Below are 20,023 nucleotides of genomic sequence, written 5' to 3' on the forward strand. Positions count from 1 at the left end.
GTATGTATGTATAGCAGCAGATCCATCCTAGCCAAATTGTTTCTACTGGTTTGGTGGTTCTCTTGGGACCCCCCAAAAAGGGTCATTGCCAAGTCTCCTTTTGAACAAAAACCTTATCAACAATCTTCTTTGACCTTTTACTTTTCTAAAGATGATTCTTATCCTTGTAGTACTTGGACATTGCAGTACTATTTATTCCCTTTTTTTGAGATTCCAGATTCCTAAAGGAGACAACCTAAGCATGTGGGCAGTTCAAACTGCTAACTTGGCTGCTTCATTGGGAGCAGTTCATTAGGTCAACCAGTTTGGTGGAGTTGCGCTTCGTTCTATTACCTAATGGGCTTCTGAGCACTGTTTTTTAATGGTGGAAAGGAGAAAAATGGGATGGAAAATCAGCTTGAAATTCATACCCCACCATTTTCCATCCATAGAAAATAATAGAAAGATCATGCTTCTCAAATTCAAATTCAAAATCATGTAGTGGGAAGTTAGCCCCACAAAAAATATGAAGAGAAGTTTGACCCTTGCCGGCAATTTGCACAACAAATGAGATAACTAATAGCTGAAACCAAGGTCTAATTAATGCATCACCAATATAAAAACATTTTATGCATTCACACACATTATTGTCTAATCCCAAGTTCACATCCTGTTAATATTTAATATTAAATTATATTATATTTAAATTCAAATAATTTTGTAATTGTTAATTGTTAATTAATTAAAATATATATTTAATTACAATAATTATTATTAATTAGCTAAATTATTTAATTATTATAATTATTTAAAATATTCTTAATTAACTAAAATATATTTGAATTAATAAAATTAAAATTAATTAAAAAAAACCTGAACAATTAGGCCCCTCTTTCACCGGAAACTTGTTTCTAAGTTTTCGACGCCGTCCGGATGAGTTTTCATTGCCGAACTTATTTGCCGTCGATTCGTCTCCATTCGGTCGAATCTCGGTCTCAAACCACCACCATCAGACTCGTCTCTTCAAGACGATTCTAACGAGACCTACCTCACTAAATTTGGTAAAAATATTATAGAGATATGATGATTTTAACAAAATCTCGTCGGTGGGGGAAAGGTGGGGTGGGGTAGTTAGTTTTTTTTTAATATATAATAATAATATATTTTTAAATTTTTTAAATTATTTATATATAACATAAGTTAAATAATTTAAAAATCTAGACATTTTATTTGTTTAAATCTAACGGTTGAGATTAATTAATTAAATCTATCGATCAAAATTTAGTCAAAGAAAATCCAACGGTCATTAAAATAAGAAATTATATATATTAAGTAAGGATATAAAGATTATTTTCTAAAAAATTAACAATACAAGTTGAATTTAACTGAGAGGAGGCGATTGAGTTAAGTTTTACAAAATACAAGGGAACTTTTAGCCAATTATCACAATAGGAGAGTCTTTTTTGCAAACTTTTTAAAACACAGGGAGACTTTATGCATTTTGTCTTATGTATGCTCCCAACAGTTCACTCTAATTCAGCAATAAAAAAATACTACGACAGAAGTAGAGTTTTTTTATTAGAAAATTGAATTGGAAATTGAAGGTCATGGATACATTTAATGAAGCAACTCTATATTAAGACATGCAACTTAAAAGAATTATTCAGAGATGAGAAAGCTGATATGTATTTTCCTATGCTACCACACCTGACTTGACCGGTAAATGCTGTAGAGGAGTAAGACTCGACAAAAATGGCTGTGGACGGCTTCCAATAAGTCAAGCATAATCGGGCATTACTCTTTTAAGGAATGTGATTGGTTGAGAATCTTCAGGGGCGAGCTCGTCAAAGGCGATGTAGTTTTGCTCCTTGTGGTAAACATGACAAACAGTCAAAATTGTCTTCATCAGACGCCAGTTCCATGTAGCCTCATTCATGTACTGTTGAAGCATTGGGAAAATGGGATATTGAAAATGCGTTAGTATACATAATTAAAAATTTGTGCAAAAACTATATTGATCAATGTCCCCTTATTTATCAAATTTATTTTTTGGGGCCGGGCCGTGGAGAGAGGGAGCTAACAGGGTAGCGGTGTATGATGATAATAAGAGTAATGGAAAAGCAAAATGGAGACTACCTTTCCCCAGTTTTCTTGGAGGGATTGATGAGCTGCCCTCAAGTTATAACTTGGTATTCTGGGGGAGATATGATGAGGAATGTGAACGTTAATATCATGGCAAAGAACTTCGATCCTGTCAAGAAAACATGCAGGATTATTATTTGCAACAGAAAAAGTTCAACAGTTTACTACTCCTATCTCACTAGATGACTTTTCACTCTTAATCATAAACTGAAGGAGGCTTTCTCACAGCTCACCACCATAATTTAGCAATTGTTTTGTATCTTGACATGCCTTGTCATATATATATATAATGAGTATTAAAATGAGTATGCAAATAAGACTATCAATTTGCTTGTGAATGTGACAGATTGATAAGCAGGTGATTGAGTTGATGAAATCTCGAAATCTTTGGTAAAGAACACATGTGAATGAATATGATTTTCTCACTAAGTTGTAGAAGTTAGATGAGTGGCCTTGTATGAAAAGCTAAAGGGAAAGGGACTACAAAGTATTCACAGATTACAATATCGTCTAGAAAAGGTTTTACTCCTAAACTGATAAACTTTTTTTGTTTTTATAGTGTCGGGAGATATGAAAGTATTACCAACTGGGATAATCACAGTGGACAGTGCCATTGAGTTGGGCTTGAGCAGCATTCCACTCCTCCGAGGATTTAAAGGGTATATGAGGTGCTGTGTGATGGACCATTGTGAAAGTACTCATCTTCAAATTCGAACAGACGATATGTTAGTTGCATGTCAGCAAAGGATCCATACAAATAAGAGGGCATATCGAATAGGGAGGTATGCTTTCTGTCTAGATGAGGAACACAAACTCTTTAAATAGAAGTTATTCTCGAACGATTCAGAGGGATATCAGCAAGAAAACAACGGAAATGAAAATATTTTAGACAAGATATTTTAAAATGAAAAAGCAGCTTGGTGGCAAATCAATCACAAATATAAAAAGCTGGATCATTAAACCTGGCCAGAAAACGCCATAGTAATCTTTGATTAAGCACAATGAAAATGACCTGCTCGTTATAAAGTAAGGATGTAGAATCTCCTATAATTCAAGAATTAAATATATGCAGAAATGAAATGCCTAATTGTGTGGTTGGCATTGGGGTCTAAGTATGCTTTGTAGTTTCCAGGCTACAGAATGCCGTGTGGTCTATTGCCCACTAAGGGTGTGCAACATCTTGAGATCTTTATCGCGAAAATATAATATTCCGCTAATTCATATCCAAAGGTTAAGCCAATAACTTCTGATCCAATCAATTTCACACTATTATCCTGTTTAGTTCTTGCAGCATATGATAAAGTATGTCATTACTTTTCATGACAAGCAAACCCTATACTGGTCACCAAATGAACAGAGCAATTGAGAAATATCAAGGAGGTGAGAAAGAAACAGTACCCAGAAGTGATAACCTAACCATGGCATCAACCAGAATTTGATCCACCCCATGATGCCAGTTTTATAGATTATCAACGGCCACCCAATTGCCATGAAAGCAAACACACAAGCCAAGCTTATCTTCACTCTATTAACTTCATTAGGTCTGAACTTTTTCAAATCGAAGTGACATATTAACCTATAAGGCACTTCATAATGTCAATTACATTACACAATTTTATAGTGAACTCCAGTGAAATAGAGTTCATACTCATAATATTTATCACTTAACCACAGATGATTGGGGTAATTATTTTAATAATATCAAAAAGAAAAAATTACAATAGTAGTGTTGTTATGAAATTTTTAAAGAAATAGGCAGCGCTGCCATTTTTATTTAAAAAGAAATTAGCAGCACCGTGATTTCGAATCGCAGTGCCTTTTCTTACTTAAAAAAAAAAAACAAAAATTCAGTGGCACCGCGATATCAATTCGTGGTGCCATTTTCTATATATAGAAAAAAAAACTTGGATGTTTTTGTCCCTAAGAATTGTGTCTATTTCATCTTCAAATTAATAATACACATGTTTTATAAATTAATATAATTCAAATGGTTTATCAATTTAAAAATCAATTTAGATGGTTATAATATGGGTAAAATACATTAATATTTTTTAGGTTAGATCAAATTACACAAATACCGTTTGTGTTTTATTATTAAATTAAAATTATTTTTTCCTATAAAAATATATTCTAATAATAATAATAATAATTTTTTGCTCGGTATCGTTACTTCAATTAAGTCAACGCGATATAATTGCTGTCAGTTTTAATCTTATTTCTTTAAAATATAAATATGAATAAATTGGCTCCTAAATGTTTTAATTGGTCATTTACCTTCTTATTAGATTACATCGTTTCGAAAACTAATGAATTGAGCTAATTGTTATATGGCTGTTAAAATCAGGGGGTATTGGTGACAATTTTCAAACCATAAAGTATTTATAATTATACCAAATTTTAATAGAACTCGTAATTTACTTAAAAAAAAACAAAAGAAGAAATGAAAGATGATAATATACATACACAATTAAATTATTATTCGAAACGACGTAATATAATAAGAAGGTAAATGACCAATTAAAACATTTAAGAGCCAATTTATTCGTAACTTATATTTTAAAAGAAATGAAATTAAAACTAACAGCAATTATATCGCGTGACTTAATTGAAGTGACGATACCGAGGCAAAAAATTATTATTATTACTATTAGAATATATTTTTATAGGAAAAAGTAATTTTAATTTAATATAAAACACATACGGTTTTTTTGTGTAATTTGATCTAACCTCAAAAAATATTAATGTGTTTACCCATATTATTAACCATCAAAATTGATAAACCATCTGTATCATATTAATTGATAAACCATGTGTATTATTAATTTAAAGATGAAATAGGCACAACCCTTAAGGACAACAACATCCAAGGTTTTCTCTTTTATATAGAAAATGGCACTGCGAATTGATATCACGGTGCCACTGAATTTTTGTTTTTTTTTCAATAAGAAAAGGCACCGTGATTTGAAATCGCGGTGCCGCTATTAAAAATGTGGTGCTGCCTATTTCCTTAAAAATTTCATAACAACACTACTTTCGTAATTCTTTTTTTGGATATTATTAAAATAATTACCCCAGATGATATTACCAGTGTGCTATAGACATCCATGGTCTGAATGGCCCATATCCGTATATAATTGCCTTCCGAAGAACTGGAGAAGAATCAAATTCCTCTGGGTCAACAGGTTGCCATGCTGTATCCTCTACCAACCTGTAATGAGAGTGGGAAATTGAGTAAGATGCAGCAAGTTTACAACAATTTCATAATTAGTATATAACATTATAGCTCACTGCAATTTTTGGACACAGCGTGCATACAGTCAAACGCAGCAAGTTGCAACTGTATCTCTGCTATACAGTGGATGATAGATATTAGTTTTTAAGGGCACACAGCAAGTTAAACATTATAGTTTACCCCAGTAAAATGCTGTCAAGTTTGTGAAGTTTACAAACTAGTATCTGTGGATACAGTCAAATGCAAAATTGCCACTCCAGTCTCTGTGAGACTAGTTTACAACACTTTGGACACCATCATTAAGATATTGAGAGAATAATCATACAAACATGACAGTTAAAGATATGTAGGTTAATTCTACAAGGGGAACTTTTTGCTACATATTTCATGTTTTCTCCCATTTCCTCATAGATCGGTATTATATCATAAACTAATCAAACTGATGGACAATTATTTTTTGATTTCCATATATAAACCAAATAGACCAATTTGCTCATAGGCTAGCTTAAGATGAGAAAGCCCCTAATTTCTCCAAGTTTTCATAAAAATATCCACGACATTGACATGAACAGATAAGAGAGAAGTGTGACTGAGTATTTCTTTGACTCAGAATTAATACAACTCAGTTTTAAAGACAATATTAAAGGTAGATGCTTCTAGTTCAGTTGTCTCTATCACTGTCTGCCATTGGATTTAGTGAAAACTTCATCAACACAAAAATTGTTCTTATTGAACACGTTTTCACCTGCCTATCTATCAGAATTAACATTTAAGAAACTTCACATGTGCAATGTTGGTATGTTAAGCAAGATGCAAACTTTCGGCAGCAATTGCTTGGAAAACTCAAGCCACTGTGATATATATATATATATATATATATATCTGTGCTATTGCAAGGTCTACATATAATGAAAAGGTGTCAAGAATAGAGTTATATTAAAGCAAAGGTGTCAAGAGAGACGATGCTGACATATTTGTTTTTGCATGATGCCTGTCGTGCTTGTATCGCCATGGTTCATACGGGTATATCAGTGGCAGAAAGGCCAGAGTTCCAACAATGTCTTCGACCAATTTGTTCCGCGAAAATGATTTGTGTGCACAATCATGTCCTATAACAAAGAACTGCACCAACAGGGGGAAAATGAATCTGAAACAGTTTGCAAACTATACATCAGAATAAAAAGAACTCAAATGAAATGGAAGTATTGCATGATAGTCAGAAGCGAAGAGAGAAAGTAACAGATCAAAAAAGTTTATAATGTTTCTAGCATGCAACATTTCGTCAACAGGAACTGTTATATGTTGGTTAGGCAGAGGTGGGTATATTTTAGCCAGGACCCTCTCTTTTGCAAATACACTTCTTAAATTTCTTTTTCCTCATGTCAGAGGCCATTCAGTTGATTAACCAGCATTATGACAAGTACGGAAAATATAAGAGCATAACTAACCCCCGTAACTGCAGTTCCAGTCCAAGCCCAAGCTAGAGGAAGCAAATACCATGGTACTTTTGCAATCATGAAGATCCCCAAAGCATAGGAAGTGACAGATACCAACACAGACTTCCAAGCTTTTACATCATCAATCTCGAAGACCTTTCATAAGAATATACATACGAATAAAATTAGGATGACGATTGAAAAATTGTTGCAGCAGGCAGAGGTTTGGGTACATATGAGTGACAAGACAGTAAGTACCTTTTTTGGGAGTGTATCAATTATGTTCCTCAGAGTCACATTATCGGGAAGGGTTTCTCCAATCTGCCGAAAACCATATTCTTGACATAATTGCTGCCTGTGTTCTGCACTGTCTGCTGGAGGTGGTGCCACAGAGACTGCCACAGCTTTCACAACTTTGTGTTTTCTGAAGGATATAAGACTTTGGTTCTGTTTGCTTCTTCTTTGAGGTAGACCTTCCCACTTCAGAAGATATGCACCTATATGTTCATCATTCATAATGAGAATCCAGAAAGAAGTGATTTTAGTCATGCAATTACAACAGATTTGATGTTTATTACTGAAAAAGACAATCAAATTGCTTTCGTATTCTTTGTTTTATTCAAGGAAAAATTGCAGATGTACATTAAAAGACTTATGATCTGAAATTCCAAATTCTTGAATACTGGAAGAGCACTTGCACACTACATTCTTCCTGAGTCGTGTACCCTTCAGATGTGAAAATGCAAACACGGCTTCTAACGTTGATACCCTATGATTTCAATAATACATCTGATCCTGGAAGGCAGAACTCTATAACATAAAGCCTCATACCAAGGATCATCATAACCCTTGTGAACAGAGTCAGTTCCAATTTAACAAGATTGTACCAATGTCATCTCTTTCACATGCAGCAGTTCAAAAGATACGCTTGATATTTAGGGAGACATAATCCATGGTTACCACAACTTATTCCACATATCATCCTATCTTATAGTTGAAACTTAGATAACAGTTGGTTCACTTCAAAATTCAGCCTATGACAGACTTACATAAATGTGTAATTGTGGAAATTTAGCTTCTCAGACCGGCGGAAACAACCATTCTCCTAAACCATGTTAGCATTCAAACTTAAGGAACTAAAGAAACCAAGCCACATAATACTTCAGACCCTCATCCCACATTTACAAATTAAACTAAATTTAGTGGAAACACTTGCAAGAACACCACGATTACCTGATGAAGCTGAACTCTGGGGGAAAATCCTGTTGCCCTCAGTCGGCCTTTTCTGGGGTCCCTAACAAATTCAAGAAACATACCATAAGCAAAACAAATAACCACATCAAAAACAACCCAATCACCAACTCCCATGCATCTTACACTTGTGTATCAAACAGATAGACTAGAGTCAGTCAAAGAGGATTTCATACCAGGAAAAGGAAGCTCGAGTGCGCAATTCTACAGGCCATGGCTGCCCAGAAAAACTAGAATTCAAGAGACCCCTTTTCGATTTCTTCTTCAAAAGATACTCCCTCTCCTCAACAGCTCAGCAATGGGCAGCGAGCACTTCTGAAGATAAAATTGCAAAGAACGATGGGCCCTGAATCTCAGGATGGTGTGGGTAGGGGGCCTTTATATACTCATTCGCACACAGTGCACAGATTCATTTGGTGTGGACACAAATTGTTGAGGACCAAACCGCCCAATCTTCACAGCCACTAACTACTCTTCATTCCAAATTTTATTGTTTTCTTTTATATGGCGGTGTTTGCAAAAACCTCAATGCTGTTTGAAAAGTGGAATTGTAGAAAAAGTAGGAAAGACGTTTCAAGATATTCAAAAGTTGGAAGTGTTTGAAAGTCATTAGCAGAAAATTTTGATATAAAAAGTATTTGAAACAAAAGTTAGTGTACTATCAATTTATGTGACGCTACCCAATGTTAATACTGTTTTATGTCAAGTTAATTTGATACACAGTTTTAATTGGTAGTGTGCGTTTTTTCCACTTGATCCAGCTTCTAATAATATTTCAAATATATTTATTTTAATATTCACACTTTCAACAAATAACAATAAAATATAAATATTTATCTCTCGATTTTTTCTTAACTTTTTTTTCGCACAATTTTTTACAGCAACTCTGTTTTTTTGGGTAAATGTAAGTTACATTTATAAATGTAAGTTACAGCAACTCTGCTTTACTGTACAAATTCTTTCCAAATAGAAATATAGCCGCTACAGGCTTCATTTTTCACTCAAAATATTCTTATTTGTGCCTAGTTTTATTTCCAACAAGAATCATACAAATTGGATCTCCATGTAGTGAGTCATTTAAGTTTTAGTACAACTTGGTTAGACCGGAACAAATTCGAACGTACTATAATATTTTCTCAAAAATCATACTCTTCCAAAAATCACCATATTTTCATGATATGGCTCCTATTTGTTTAGTTTTAGTTTACAAAAGAATAATGCGAATTGAACCATTAGAACTCAAATTACAAGGGTTTAAATAAACTTTGTCAGATTTTCCGTAGAAACAGAGTAATAGAATGTTTTCTTATTTTTACCATTCAAAAGACCGATTAAATATGACAATTATACCTCTAATTCGATAATTTTCAAAATTTATTGTAACTATCATTATTAGTATTAGTAATTTTTACAAAAAACGACTCCACGTTATTTTAATATCATTATATAAATTCTTTTATTATATCAATAATATATTAATATCTTAAGTTGATTTTCTTTTATTTATTTTTTAATTATGATTTGTTGATTTTATTCTTTTTATTTATAATATATTTAAAAATATAAAAAAATTATATACATACAGAAATAATGTGTTATAACGATTAACTTTTTTTTTATAGAAAAAAGACTGTAAACCGCAATTAGCTTAACTTCAATCAAAAGTTCATAAATGATTAAAATATTTTTGCTATACTACTAAAATAAATATTTTTAATATTCATTTTTCTTATTTATTTTCTTTTGTCTGTTTTTATTGAATTGACAAAAATATTGAGTTATTATTAGAAGGTTTTTTATTGGTCCATCTCATAGTCTATATTTTATCTTTCATCAATCACATCTGATTTAACATTTGATTCTTGACATTATATAACATTATATAATAATATTTTAGATGTCAATAGTTTTTGTATTGTAAAATAATTTAATTTCTTGGATATATAACATAAGTTTTCTTTTGGTATATTATTTTTAGAATAAATTATATTTTAGAATCCGAATTACGTCGATTTTTACACTTTATCATCTAATTTTATTTTTTATGTCAACTTATAATTATCTCATCTTTGCAAAATTTGCACTTTGCCTATACAGTCGTTTTCTTGTTGATTTTTTTTAGGAAAAATATTACATGCAGTGCATATGTGAAAAATATTACATTACATTATCCGTAAATATCATATACTCGTTGTATGTAATGCTTTTCAAGTGGAAAAGTTAACTAAAAAAAGGGTCATTTATGATAAAGTGCAAATTTCGCGAAGTTGAGTTGGTAAATTGACAAAAGAAGAAAGAAAGGTTGAGATGCAACGTGTAAAAATGAATATAATTCGGATGGTAAAATATAATTTATCCTTATTTTTATTTTTTTATAAAAAATAATTATACAATTATATCAAAAAATCAATTAAATAATTTAATGCCTCATTTAATAAATATCAAATACACAACCATTACCTATGTGTTAAATATATATTGGTGTTGATCAAATCAAATTATCATTAAAAAAAAATCATGAAAATAATAATAAGATGTTAACTTCACTAATAAATATTACTCCTTAAAGCTGGAAGATATGGTTACTAAATCTGTATATTATTTGGACCGACGCGAGTAGTTTAGCTGGTTAAGTTGAAATTCCGTGATCTCGAGTTGGGCATGACTTATTACATGATCGTTTATGTTTCTTATTGTAGAAGTGCACATAATTTATTACTGTGCGACAATTTTATAATATGGTCAACTACCAAATATTAAGCAATTTTCGTATAACCACCGTATCAATAAATGTAATTTTTTTTTATGAAAAAATACAGAAAATATTAATTCTTTTTCCAGTTCTTTTGAAAACACGATTTAAAACCTGGGTCTTCTGAAATTCTATGGATCTTACAAGTACACCCCATCGGCTTGATTGCATCAAATTTTCGAAGAATCCAACATCTTTTTTCCTACAATTTTTTCAATTTTCTTGGCCGTTTTTCGTGATTTGAATCAATGGTTGGAGATAATTTTATAAACCCTTCACTCTCGCATTCAATAATCTATTAATGCATATATCTTACATTTAAAAATTTGCCAGCAATTATGTTGGATTTTGGTGATGTTTGATGGATTTATGATTCCCCCATCATGTTCCGTACATTCTATAAGTTGATTACATATTAGAAATGGGTGAATAGCAATTTATCCTCATGTGATATTGAAAACGAGCACATTACCTTCTATGAAAAAAAAAATTATAGCAATTTATCCCCCTGTACTTTTTAAAATGAAGCAATTTACCTCCTTATACAGGGAGGTAAATTGCTTCATTTTAAAAAACATAGGAAGGTAACTTGTTGTACTTTAAAAAATATACGGAGGTAAATTGCTATTTGGTTTTTTATAAGGGGGTAATTTGTTCATTTGTAACTTAAAGTAAATAAAACTATTGAGTCGATATAAATAAAACTTAGGGTAAATTACAACGATCTCCCCTTTGGTTCGTATAATTACAAATACTCCCTTATTGTTTGAAAAATTACTAATACCCCCTGATTTTAACAACTGTCTAACAATTAGTTCAATCCATTATGTTTTTATCAATTTTTTATGATGAACTGACAAAAATGCCGTCGTTGATTAAAGCATAGTCTTGTTTATTGTTTAAAATTTTCTGGATTTTTTTTTGATTAAGTGGATAATTTTAAAATGTTTTCCATCCACCCTATTCGATTCTTTTATAAGTTTTAATTTTTTTTAAATAAAAAATTAAGTAAGGCAAAATTGATAATTTCATACCTCCATTCAAAAATTACATAATTTCTTCAAACATCAAAAAATACTTATAAATTTTTCAAGTAACGAGAGAATATTTATAATTATGACAAATGTAAGGGAAGTTTATTGAATTTACCGAAAAACCTATTATTCAAATTTCTGGTATTATTGATTAGCAGTAACAGATAAGTGGGCGGTGAAGTAGCATCACATGACAAAACATTTCAATATGAATGTCAACTTCGTGTAGTTAATTTGACTAGTTTGGTACATATACCATTAAAACTTCATAAAAGCTGATTTTTTCTTTTTCTTATTATTGTGGACGGAAAGTAACTTATGATATTATTTCTTGGGGAAAAGTATTATTTTAGTCCACTAAGTATGCCTAATTTTAATTTTAGTTCGATAACTATGTCTATTTTTGTATAGGTCCAGTTGCTTACGAAATTACTTACTTTTAGTTCTCTAGCTGATTTTCAGACAATTTTACCCCTTATGTAATTTTTGAAAGGCAGTTTTAGTTCATATGCACTCATAGGGGTAAAATTGTCCGAAAATCAACCAAAGGACTAAAAGTAAATAATTTTGTAAGTTAATGGACCTAAATAAAAATGGACATAGTTATCGGACTAAAATTAAAATTAGGCATACTTAGCGGACTAAAATAATATTTTTCCCTATTTCTTGTATTAAAATTGATAGTTAAATTAAGGATTAATTACACCTCTCTTTTTTATGATATTTGAAAAATTAAATCTATTATCGTTGATATTTATTTGCGTTCAACAAATAAAAATTCTTTTTTTTTAATTAAAATTCAACGAATTTGCCGACGTTACTAAAAGAAAAATAATAATGAAAATTCATATATGATTATCTATTATTGACTTACTGTTGACCTATTACAGGTTAAATAAATCTTTTCATGACCAAATTACTTTTATAAGGGTGAAGATGCACCTCCTGACGTGCATTAATGAATGTAACTACGTATAAGGATAGTTTGATCGGAACAGATGTGTTTGATCTGCAATAAGTTAGTAGTAAGTCAAAATATGAATTTTCATTCATTTTGTTTAGTTGGCAAAAATGAAGCCAACAGCTTTAAGGCCGTATGTACTTTGTTTCATGAAATAACTGGGTGATAGTATAAACCGGTATTGTATGTGGGACAAGATTAGGAGCAGATTACTTGTAGCACGTAAATGGTAAGAAAAACGGGAAAAAGAAAATAATTACCTTTCAAGCTATGATCTTTTTTATATGAGATAATTGCAATTTTGGTTCTCAAAGAAAGTTACTTACGCAATTTTGATCCTCCTACAATTTGAGGTTGCATGTTTGATCCTTAAGTTATTGTTCTTTTGGAGTTTTTAGTCCTTGAACTGATAAAGTTAATGAAAGCTTCATTTGAAAAGGAAAAATAGTCATTTCCTTCTATTTTGTGGTGTTTTTCAAGTTTTGGTTCACTGCACCCATTTTTTATTTTTTTTTTCAAATTTCAAGAGAGAAAAAATTAAAAAACTGATTTAAGCAGCAAAATTTTATATAATCTTAACAAAAATGGTTTTTTTTTTTGGGGGAAAAGTATTATTTTAGTCCGCTAAGTATGCTTAATTTTAATTTTAGTCCGATAATTATGTCCATTTTTATTTAGGTCCAGTAACTTACGAAATTGCTTATTTTTAGTCCTCTGACAGATTTTCGGACAATTCTATCCCTATGAGTGCATATGGACTAAAACTCCTTTAAAAAGTTGCATAGGGGTAAAATTGTCAAAAAATCTGCCAGAGGACTAAAAGTAAGCGATTTTCTAAGTTACTGGACCTGAACAAAAATAGATATAATTATCGGATTAAAATTAAAATTAAACATACTTAGCGGACTAAAATAATACTTTTCTCTTTTTTTTTTTGTTTTCAAATGAAGCTTCTGTTAACTTTAACGATTCTATTAACGGAAGACTAAAAATGCCAAAAAAAAAAAAAAAAACTTTGATAATCAAAATTTCAATCTTTAATTGTTTGAGAATCAAAACTATATAAACACCTTTTTTTTAAGTCAACTTCTCAAGTAATGGAGCCGATAGGGAATGTACAAGAAAATTCAGTCACATAGGACGGTGGGCACATGAACCACATAATTTCAACACAAACCCCATATACATATATATATATATGTATATATTATTACTCCAACGTTTGAAAAATGTACCATTGAAGGAAACACACAAACTAACTCATCGTACAACACACGTTTGATGTAATGATGATACTGCTTTGGTTGGAGTTGGATTACCCACTTTTTCTACAGTAACATGTCAAAACAACCTCCCACACTCACCCCCTCCCTCTTAAATTACACTTTTTCAAAAAAAATTGAAATTGCATTTATACATCTTTAAATATTCTCACTTTATATTTAATTCCTTTCATTAAATTTGAACGAAAAATACTGACGTAAGCAAAATTAATTACATAAATTTTTAATTTTTATTAAATATTATTTTTAACTTATAAAGAGATAAATATAATATACATATATATATAGAGTGAGGTTACTCATTACGTTTTTCCCTTTACAAGTACAAATAATTACATGAAAAATATTAAGTACAAGATAAAATTAAAAATTTATACAATCTGTTTTGCTAATCTTTCGACCAGATCCTAACAAAAGGGAGTCAGATATAAACAATAAATTTCTGGAAATGGGTTGAAGTGTAATTAAAACATTTAACTATTATTTTAAGATAATTATCCTTTGCCCAATTAATTGATTATAATGAAGGAAAAATATTATTTTAGTCCGGTAAGTATGCCTAATTTTAATTTTAGTTCGATAACTATGTCCATTTTTGTTTAGGTCCAGTAACTTACGAAATTGCTTACTTTTAGTCCTTTGGCAGATTTTCGGACAATTTTACCCCTATGCAACATTTGAAAGGCAGTTTTAATCCATATGCACTCATAGGGGTAAAATTGTCTGAAAATATGCCAAGGGACTAAAAGTAAACAATTTCGTAAGTTACTGGACCTAAATAAAAATGAACATAATTATTGGACTAAAATTAAAATTAGACGTACTTAACGGACTAAAATAATACTTTTCCCTTATAATAATAATGAGATAGGAATGCATAACAGAATTTTTGCTTTCAAGAAAGATCAAAAGAGAATCACGCAATATGATTGTTATATCGAATTATTGAGTTGTCCATAGTTAATAAACGGCAACCACATAAAGACAATTAATTAGAGAATGAAATTGCATAGACCATCATAAATGCATTATCTCTGAGTTCACACAAATTTCGAGTCTGCAAAAAATAATTACGAGACTAAAAAAATATGACAAATAAATTAAATTTAAATAAAAAAGAGTTATCCCGTGATTCTTTTCTTCAAATTGTTGTATAAGGGATAAAAGCTTGTTTTGGGGTGTTGGCATGTAATCTCATCAGGCTTTTAACGATGGATTACCTTAAAATATGGTACTAAAATTTGAAGGATTTGCATAACATCGTTGTGGTAGAGAGTTTTGAACTTGAGTTGCTATGGATTTACTATACGTAAGTGTGTAGTGTATAGTGGGTTCTGGATAGGAGTGGCAATTGAACAACGAATCCGATAGAAATCGGGTCCAAAAAATTACAAGCTAACGGGTTTTAAAAGTAGGATCCAGTCGGGTTTGGGGTGGGTTCCAGGTCCTTAAGGACCAGCCCCAAGACTCGTTTCGCTAGAATTATTTAATTTATGTTACTTTATCTTGGTAGAATAAACACTAACAAAATACATTATTTTATTTTTGAAAATTTGTCGTACAATACTTAATGAGGACGAAAATGAAAAAGTTGTTAGTAATGTATAATTGCTATAAATTATTTGGATTGTTTTTATCAATAATTTTATTTATCATTGAGAATTTATTTTTTGAACTTGAATACTTGAGTTAGACCATGAATAATTTTATTTGTACTTGATATCTTAAATTTTCCTAGATATATAAATAAAAATAACGTGGTCTACCGGATTAGACCCACTCCGGTGGGTTTAGTACTGGGGAGGGGTTTAAAATTAATTGGGGCAGTGCGGGTTTCAGGTCCATCCAAACCCACCCAGTTGCCGACCATAGTTTTGGAGGCCCTTTTTTATAGGCACAAGCAAGACTTAAATAGCTTAGACTCACTTCTATTATACTTGAATACCATGATTTTAACATAACTAGTGTTGTGTAATGTATATGTGCTCTTGTTGTGTGGTGGATGTCCTAATTTATAGGCATGATTAGGCTTTGATTTGTAGTTTGGGCTCACTTCTATTGATTTTAATACCATGAACTTGGACTTGGATAGTTCCCTGACGTGCTGTCATTGAATATTCAAATTTTAATGAAAGGAATTTTAAATATTCTCACTTTATACACCAATAGATGTGTCCGTAGCGTGTCCGACGCCGTGTTCTTTTTTTTAAAATATTTTTTTTGGACAAGTCATCTGCATGTCTACTTGTTCAAAGCGTGTTCAATACGTATTCGACACTGCATTAGATAATTTTTCAAAATGCTCATGTACTATAGGTGTTGTGAATTATACATCTATGAAGGAAATAACTCCAAAATCAGAACATGATTATGTATCATAAGACTCAATTAAATTATCATTGTAATTATTTTATGTTTTTACAATTATCTGAAAAATCAAGTCCTAATTCTCAACATGTTCATTTTTTAAATAAATAAATTTGATCAGTCATAGTATTACAGTTATGTTGTATTAGTCATGTTCTATGGCACTCATATAAGCATCGAAATCTTAAAAATAAATTATTAATTAAAAGTTTTAAACAAATTGGCTAATACTTAGTTTTTAAATTAAAATTAATAATAAATCTGGATTAACATATTGTTGACATAAAAAATTTGGAATAAACCAGCAATTAAAAGCCCAAAACAAATTGGCTAATAACTAGATTTTAAATAAAAAAAAGTTATAATAAATTTAGGCTTCTTGATTCTTAAAAAATAATAAATTCGTAAGTCCATACGAAATTTGGAGCTTATGCATCTTAATAGGTCAATTCAAAATAAAATATTTTTGTTGATACAACTTTTAGATCAAAATATTGTTTCAAATTAGCAATTTAATCATGCCAATTACAACATTTCGATATTTAAAAAATTACAAATTCATATATCTTATAAAATATTTTTGGGCTTATAGAATATGACATTTTATTTTTTAAAATAAACTCTTAAAATATTTAAATTTATAAAGTTGATAATAACAATTTTATAATTAATGTGAAAAAAACTTGTCCAATTATTAATTTGTAAACCCATAATATGTTAATTTTAAATCTTATGCAGCTCATGATATTCTAAAACTTTTTATAAAACACATTATGATAATTTGCAAATATTTTATAAAATATATTAAATAACTTATAAATTCACCCAAATACTATCTTAATCATGTTATAGAGGTACTATATTTAGAATTAAAATTCTATTTTAGAAAATTATAAAACCTTAAGTTGAAAATATACAAAGAAAAGAAAAGTGTTAATTTAGAGAGAAAAGTTGAAAATATCTTTTGCTTTTATATATATATTTTTTAAAAAGAATTAAGCTAAATAAGCTAAAAAGGTAAGGTAGTGATAAGGTAAGAATTGCCGTTTAAGGCATTTTTGTAAAGGGTTTAATGCAATTTATTTGTATGTGAGTCGTGACATTGCAAATGAGTAAATTACTCCCTACGAAAAAATAATAGCAACTTACCCCCTACGAAAAAATAATAGCAATTTGTTCCCCTATAAAAAAAATAATAGCAATTTATCCCTTTGTGGTTTTTTAAAACAAAGCAATTTACCTGACTGTTAAAGAGGTAAATTGATTTATTTTGAAAATATAGGGATATAAATAGCTGTATTTTCGAACAGGTCATGGATCAGATAGTGGGTCATCCGAATGAACCGGGTAAGTGGGTCTACTTCGACCACCCCTCTTTGGTTCCCCCAATTCCCCCACCTCTCGAGCCCGCTTCCACGCTAGCACGCCTCTCTGACATTCCCCCACCTCTTCTGCATTCAAAAAAAGCCAACCCCCGCCACACCTTACTTTAAAATCATCTAAAGTTGAAACTAAATCGGTATTCTCGCAAATACGCCCACTAGTGGATGAGACCTTTGATGATTTGGCAACTCAGGGGCCAAGTAAATCTTGTTGACTTACTATACCACTGCTGGATGTGACTAATTTGGAGGCGCCATTCATCATGAGTCTGCTTATTTGGAATTGTCAAGGGTTAGGGGGCACTGGACAACTCAGCATCATGGGTACCTTATTCGAGCAAATAACCCTTCCTTGGTGTTATTGGCAAAAACTATGTGCTGGACTAGCCGCATTGATTCAGTAAGACAGAAATTTGACATGAATGGTATCTGTGTTCCAAATTAGGGTAAAAGTGGGGGATTCGTACTATTGTGGTCAAGGTCAGTTAGTTTCCTTCAGCATTACTCTCATAACCATATTGATGTGTCTGTTCAGTTGGATGATAATCTGTATTGGTTGCACTTCACCGGCATATATGGCGAGCCCGAGACCATTAACAGGCAGTCAGCCCTTGTTCCAAGTGGGCTGTAGATGGAGAGTGGGTACAGGATTGGCTATTCGGCTTTGGCTTGATCCTTGGCTTCCTCGACCGCACTCCTTTTGGCCTATCACTCCAGCCTCTGCCTCCTTGGAAAATTTGAGAGTTTCAGAGTTAATCACTCCCCGTAGTTAGGATTGAGATTTTCCTAAAATCATGTCTATTTTGGTTGATGGATAGTGATCTTATCTCTAGTATACCGCTGAGTAGAATTGATACCCAAGATTTGAGGATCTAGCACAACTCGTGCAGCGGGATATTTCGGTTCAAAGCACCTATCACCTTGCTTGCTCGCTTGAAAACCTACCCTGCTCTAGCTCCCTTCGTAAGAATGAACAATCTTGGTGGGAAAACTATGGCAGGTAAAGATCCCGAATAAATTCAAAGTCTTTGTGTGGCCAATGCTCTACTGATAGGTAAGTCTCTATCAAAACGTATTCCTGGGTTTTCTGCTCCCTGCCCCTTCTATCAATGTAGCGATGAGGTTGTTCTGCACACTCTTGTTCTCTGTTCATTCGCTAGACAGGTGTGGGAACTTGCTCCTCTCCACTTACCTTTGGCTCCTACATGGAAAATGGGTTTTTGGGAATGGTTGCGAGCTAATTTTGTTCAGCTGGTGGGCCATCTGGTGGTGCAAGAACGTCGTGGCAATGTAGGGACGCTGCCTCAACCCTCTGCAGGTGGTAAGCTTTGCTTCCGTATACCTACTTTCCCTTCTCTCCCAGAACTCGGATGATGTGATGCAGGGTGGTCTTAGTCGGCAACTAGGTGGGCTCCCCCCCCGGAACACATCAAGGTAAACTTTGACAACACGACATTTAGGAGAAGTCAAGAATTAGGTGTGCCCGAGGAGGTTCAGGGGAGTGTTTGGCTTGGCTTTCGAAACGTGTGTACAGAATGGGGGATAGAAAGTTAATAGAGGCATTGGCTGCACGAGAAGCTATCCTTCTGGCGCTACGCAAAAATTGGCAATCAGTAATCTTTTTGAAGGGGATTTTGCTACCTTTATCCACAAAATTCTATCTCCAGGTTGTGATAATTCTGTTATTGGACTTATAACTTCACACATCTGTTCTTTCTTTCCTTGTTTTCGGGTTTGTTCCTTTCAATATGCCAAGCGTTCTTGTAATGTCGTGGCTCATGCTTTAGCTCAATCTGCTTGTGGTCCGCTAGAGGCGAATCTATTGTCCCTCCTGCAATTACTTTCTTTGTAACTTCAGATATTTCACAATAATGAAATTGCTTAGGTCTTCTCCAAAAATCTCCCCAATAATCTACATACGAAAAATAGAAAAAGAAAATATCAAGCAACTTAGCCCATTGAAGGTTGGTTTCACTCGAAAATAATATAGTACAAACTCATGGTTGCTTATTATTTTTCTTCCCCATTAATGGTTTTTCTTCTTGTTGATTTGTTGCAAAATAAAGAAAAAATTGTTGTACATATTGTGTGGTTTTTATTATATTATATTTTTTAATAATCTCATTAATAAAATATATTATCATAATATATAAAGTGATAAAATAAATAAAATAAAGTTTGAAATTAGAAATGATGCATTAATG

At 31.7% G+C, this 20,023-nt stretch overlaps 1 protein-coding gene across 1 annotated transcript; it reads right to left on the reverse strand.

Moving 5' to 3' along the window:
* On the reverse strand, positions 1,531 to 8,509 carry LOC105162940 (omega-6 fatty acid desaturase, chloroplastic). The gene is made up of 10 exons (XM_011081121.2): positions 8,217 to 8,509; positions 8,023 to 8,083; positions 7,048 to 7,286; positions 6,802 to 6,945; positions 6,324 to 6,475; positions 5,207 to 5,329; positions 3,520 to 3,697; positions 2,705 to 2,823; positions 2,116 to 2,230; positions 1,531 to 1,918 (listed from the first exon to the last, which is right to left on the reverse strand). The coding sequence occupies exons 1-10, from the start codon at positions 8,253 to 8,255 to the stop codon at positions 1,757 to 1,759; spliced, it is 1,332 nt and encodes a 443-aa protein (XP_011079423.1). The 5' UTR covers positions 8,256 to 8,509; the 3' UTR covers positions 1,531 to 1,756.

Source organism: Sesamum indicum, linkage group LG5 (assembly GCF_000512975.1).
Source record: "Sesamum indicum cultivar Zhongzhi No. 13 linkage group LG5, S_indicum_v1.0, whole genome shotgun sequence".
In the NCBI taxonomy this organism is placed as follows: Eukaryota; Viridiplantae; Streptophyta; class Magnoliopsida; order Lamiales; family Pedaliaceae; genus Sesamum; species Sesamum indicum.

Excerpts from the sequence above, each read along its gene's own strand:
- LOC105162940 (XM_011081121.2), bottom strand. The coding sequence starts at position 8,255 with ATGGCCTGTAGAATTGCGCACTCGAGCTTCCTTTTCCTG. Across the intron at positions 8,084-8,216 it reads ACTCGAGCTTCCTTTTCCTG|GGACCCCAGAAAAGGCCGAC; the intron begins GTATGAAATCCT and ends TGAATTTGTTAG. Across the intron at positions 2,231-2,704 it reads CACTGTGATTATCCCAGTTG|GATCGAAGTTCTTTGCCATG; the intron begins GTAATACTTTCA and ends TTTTCTTGACAG.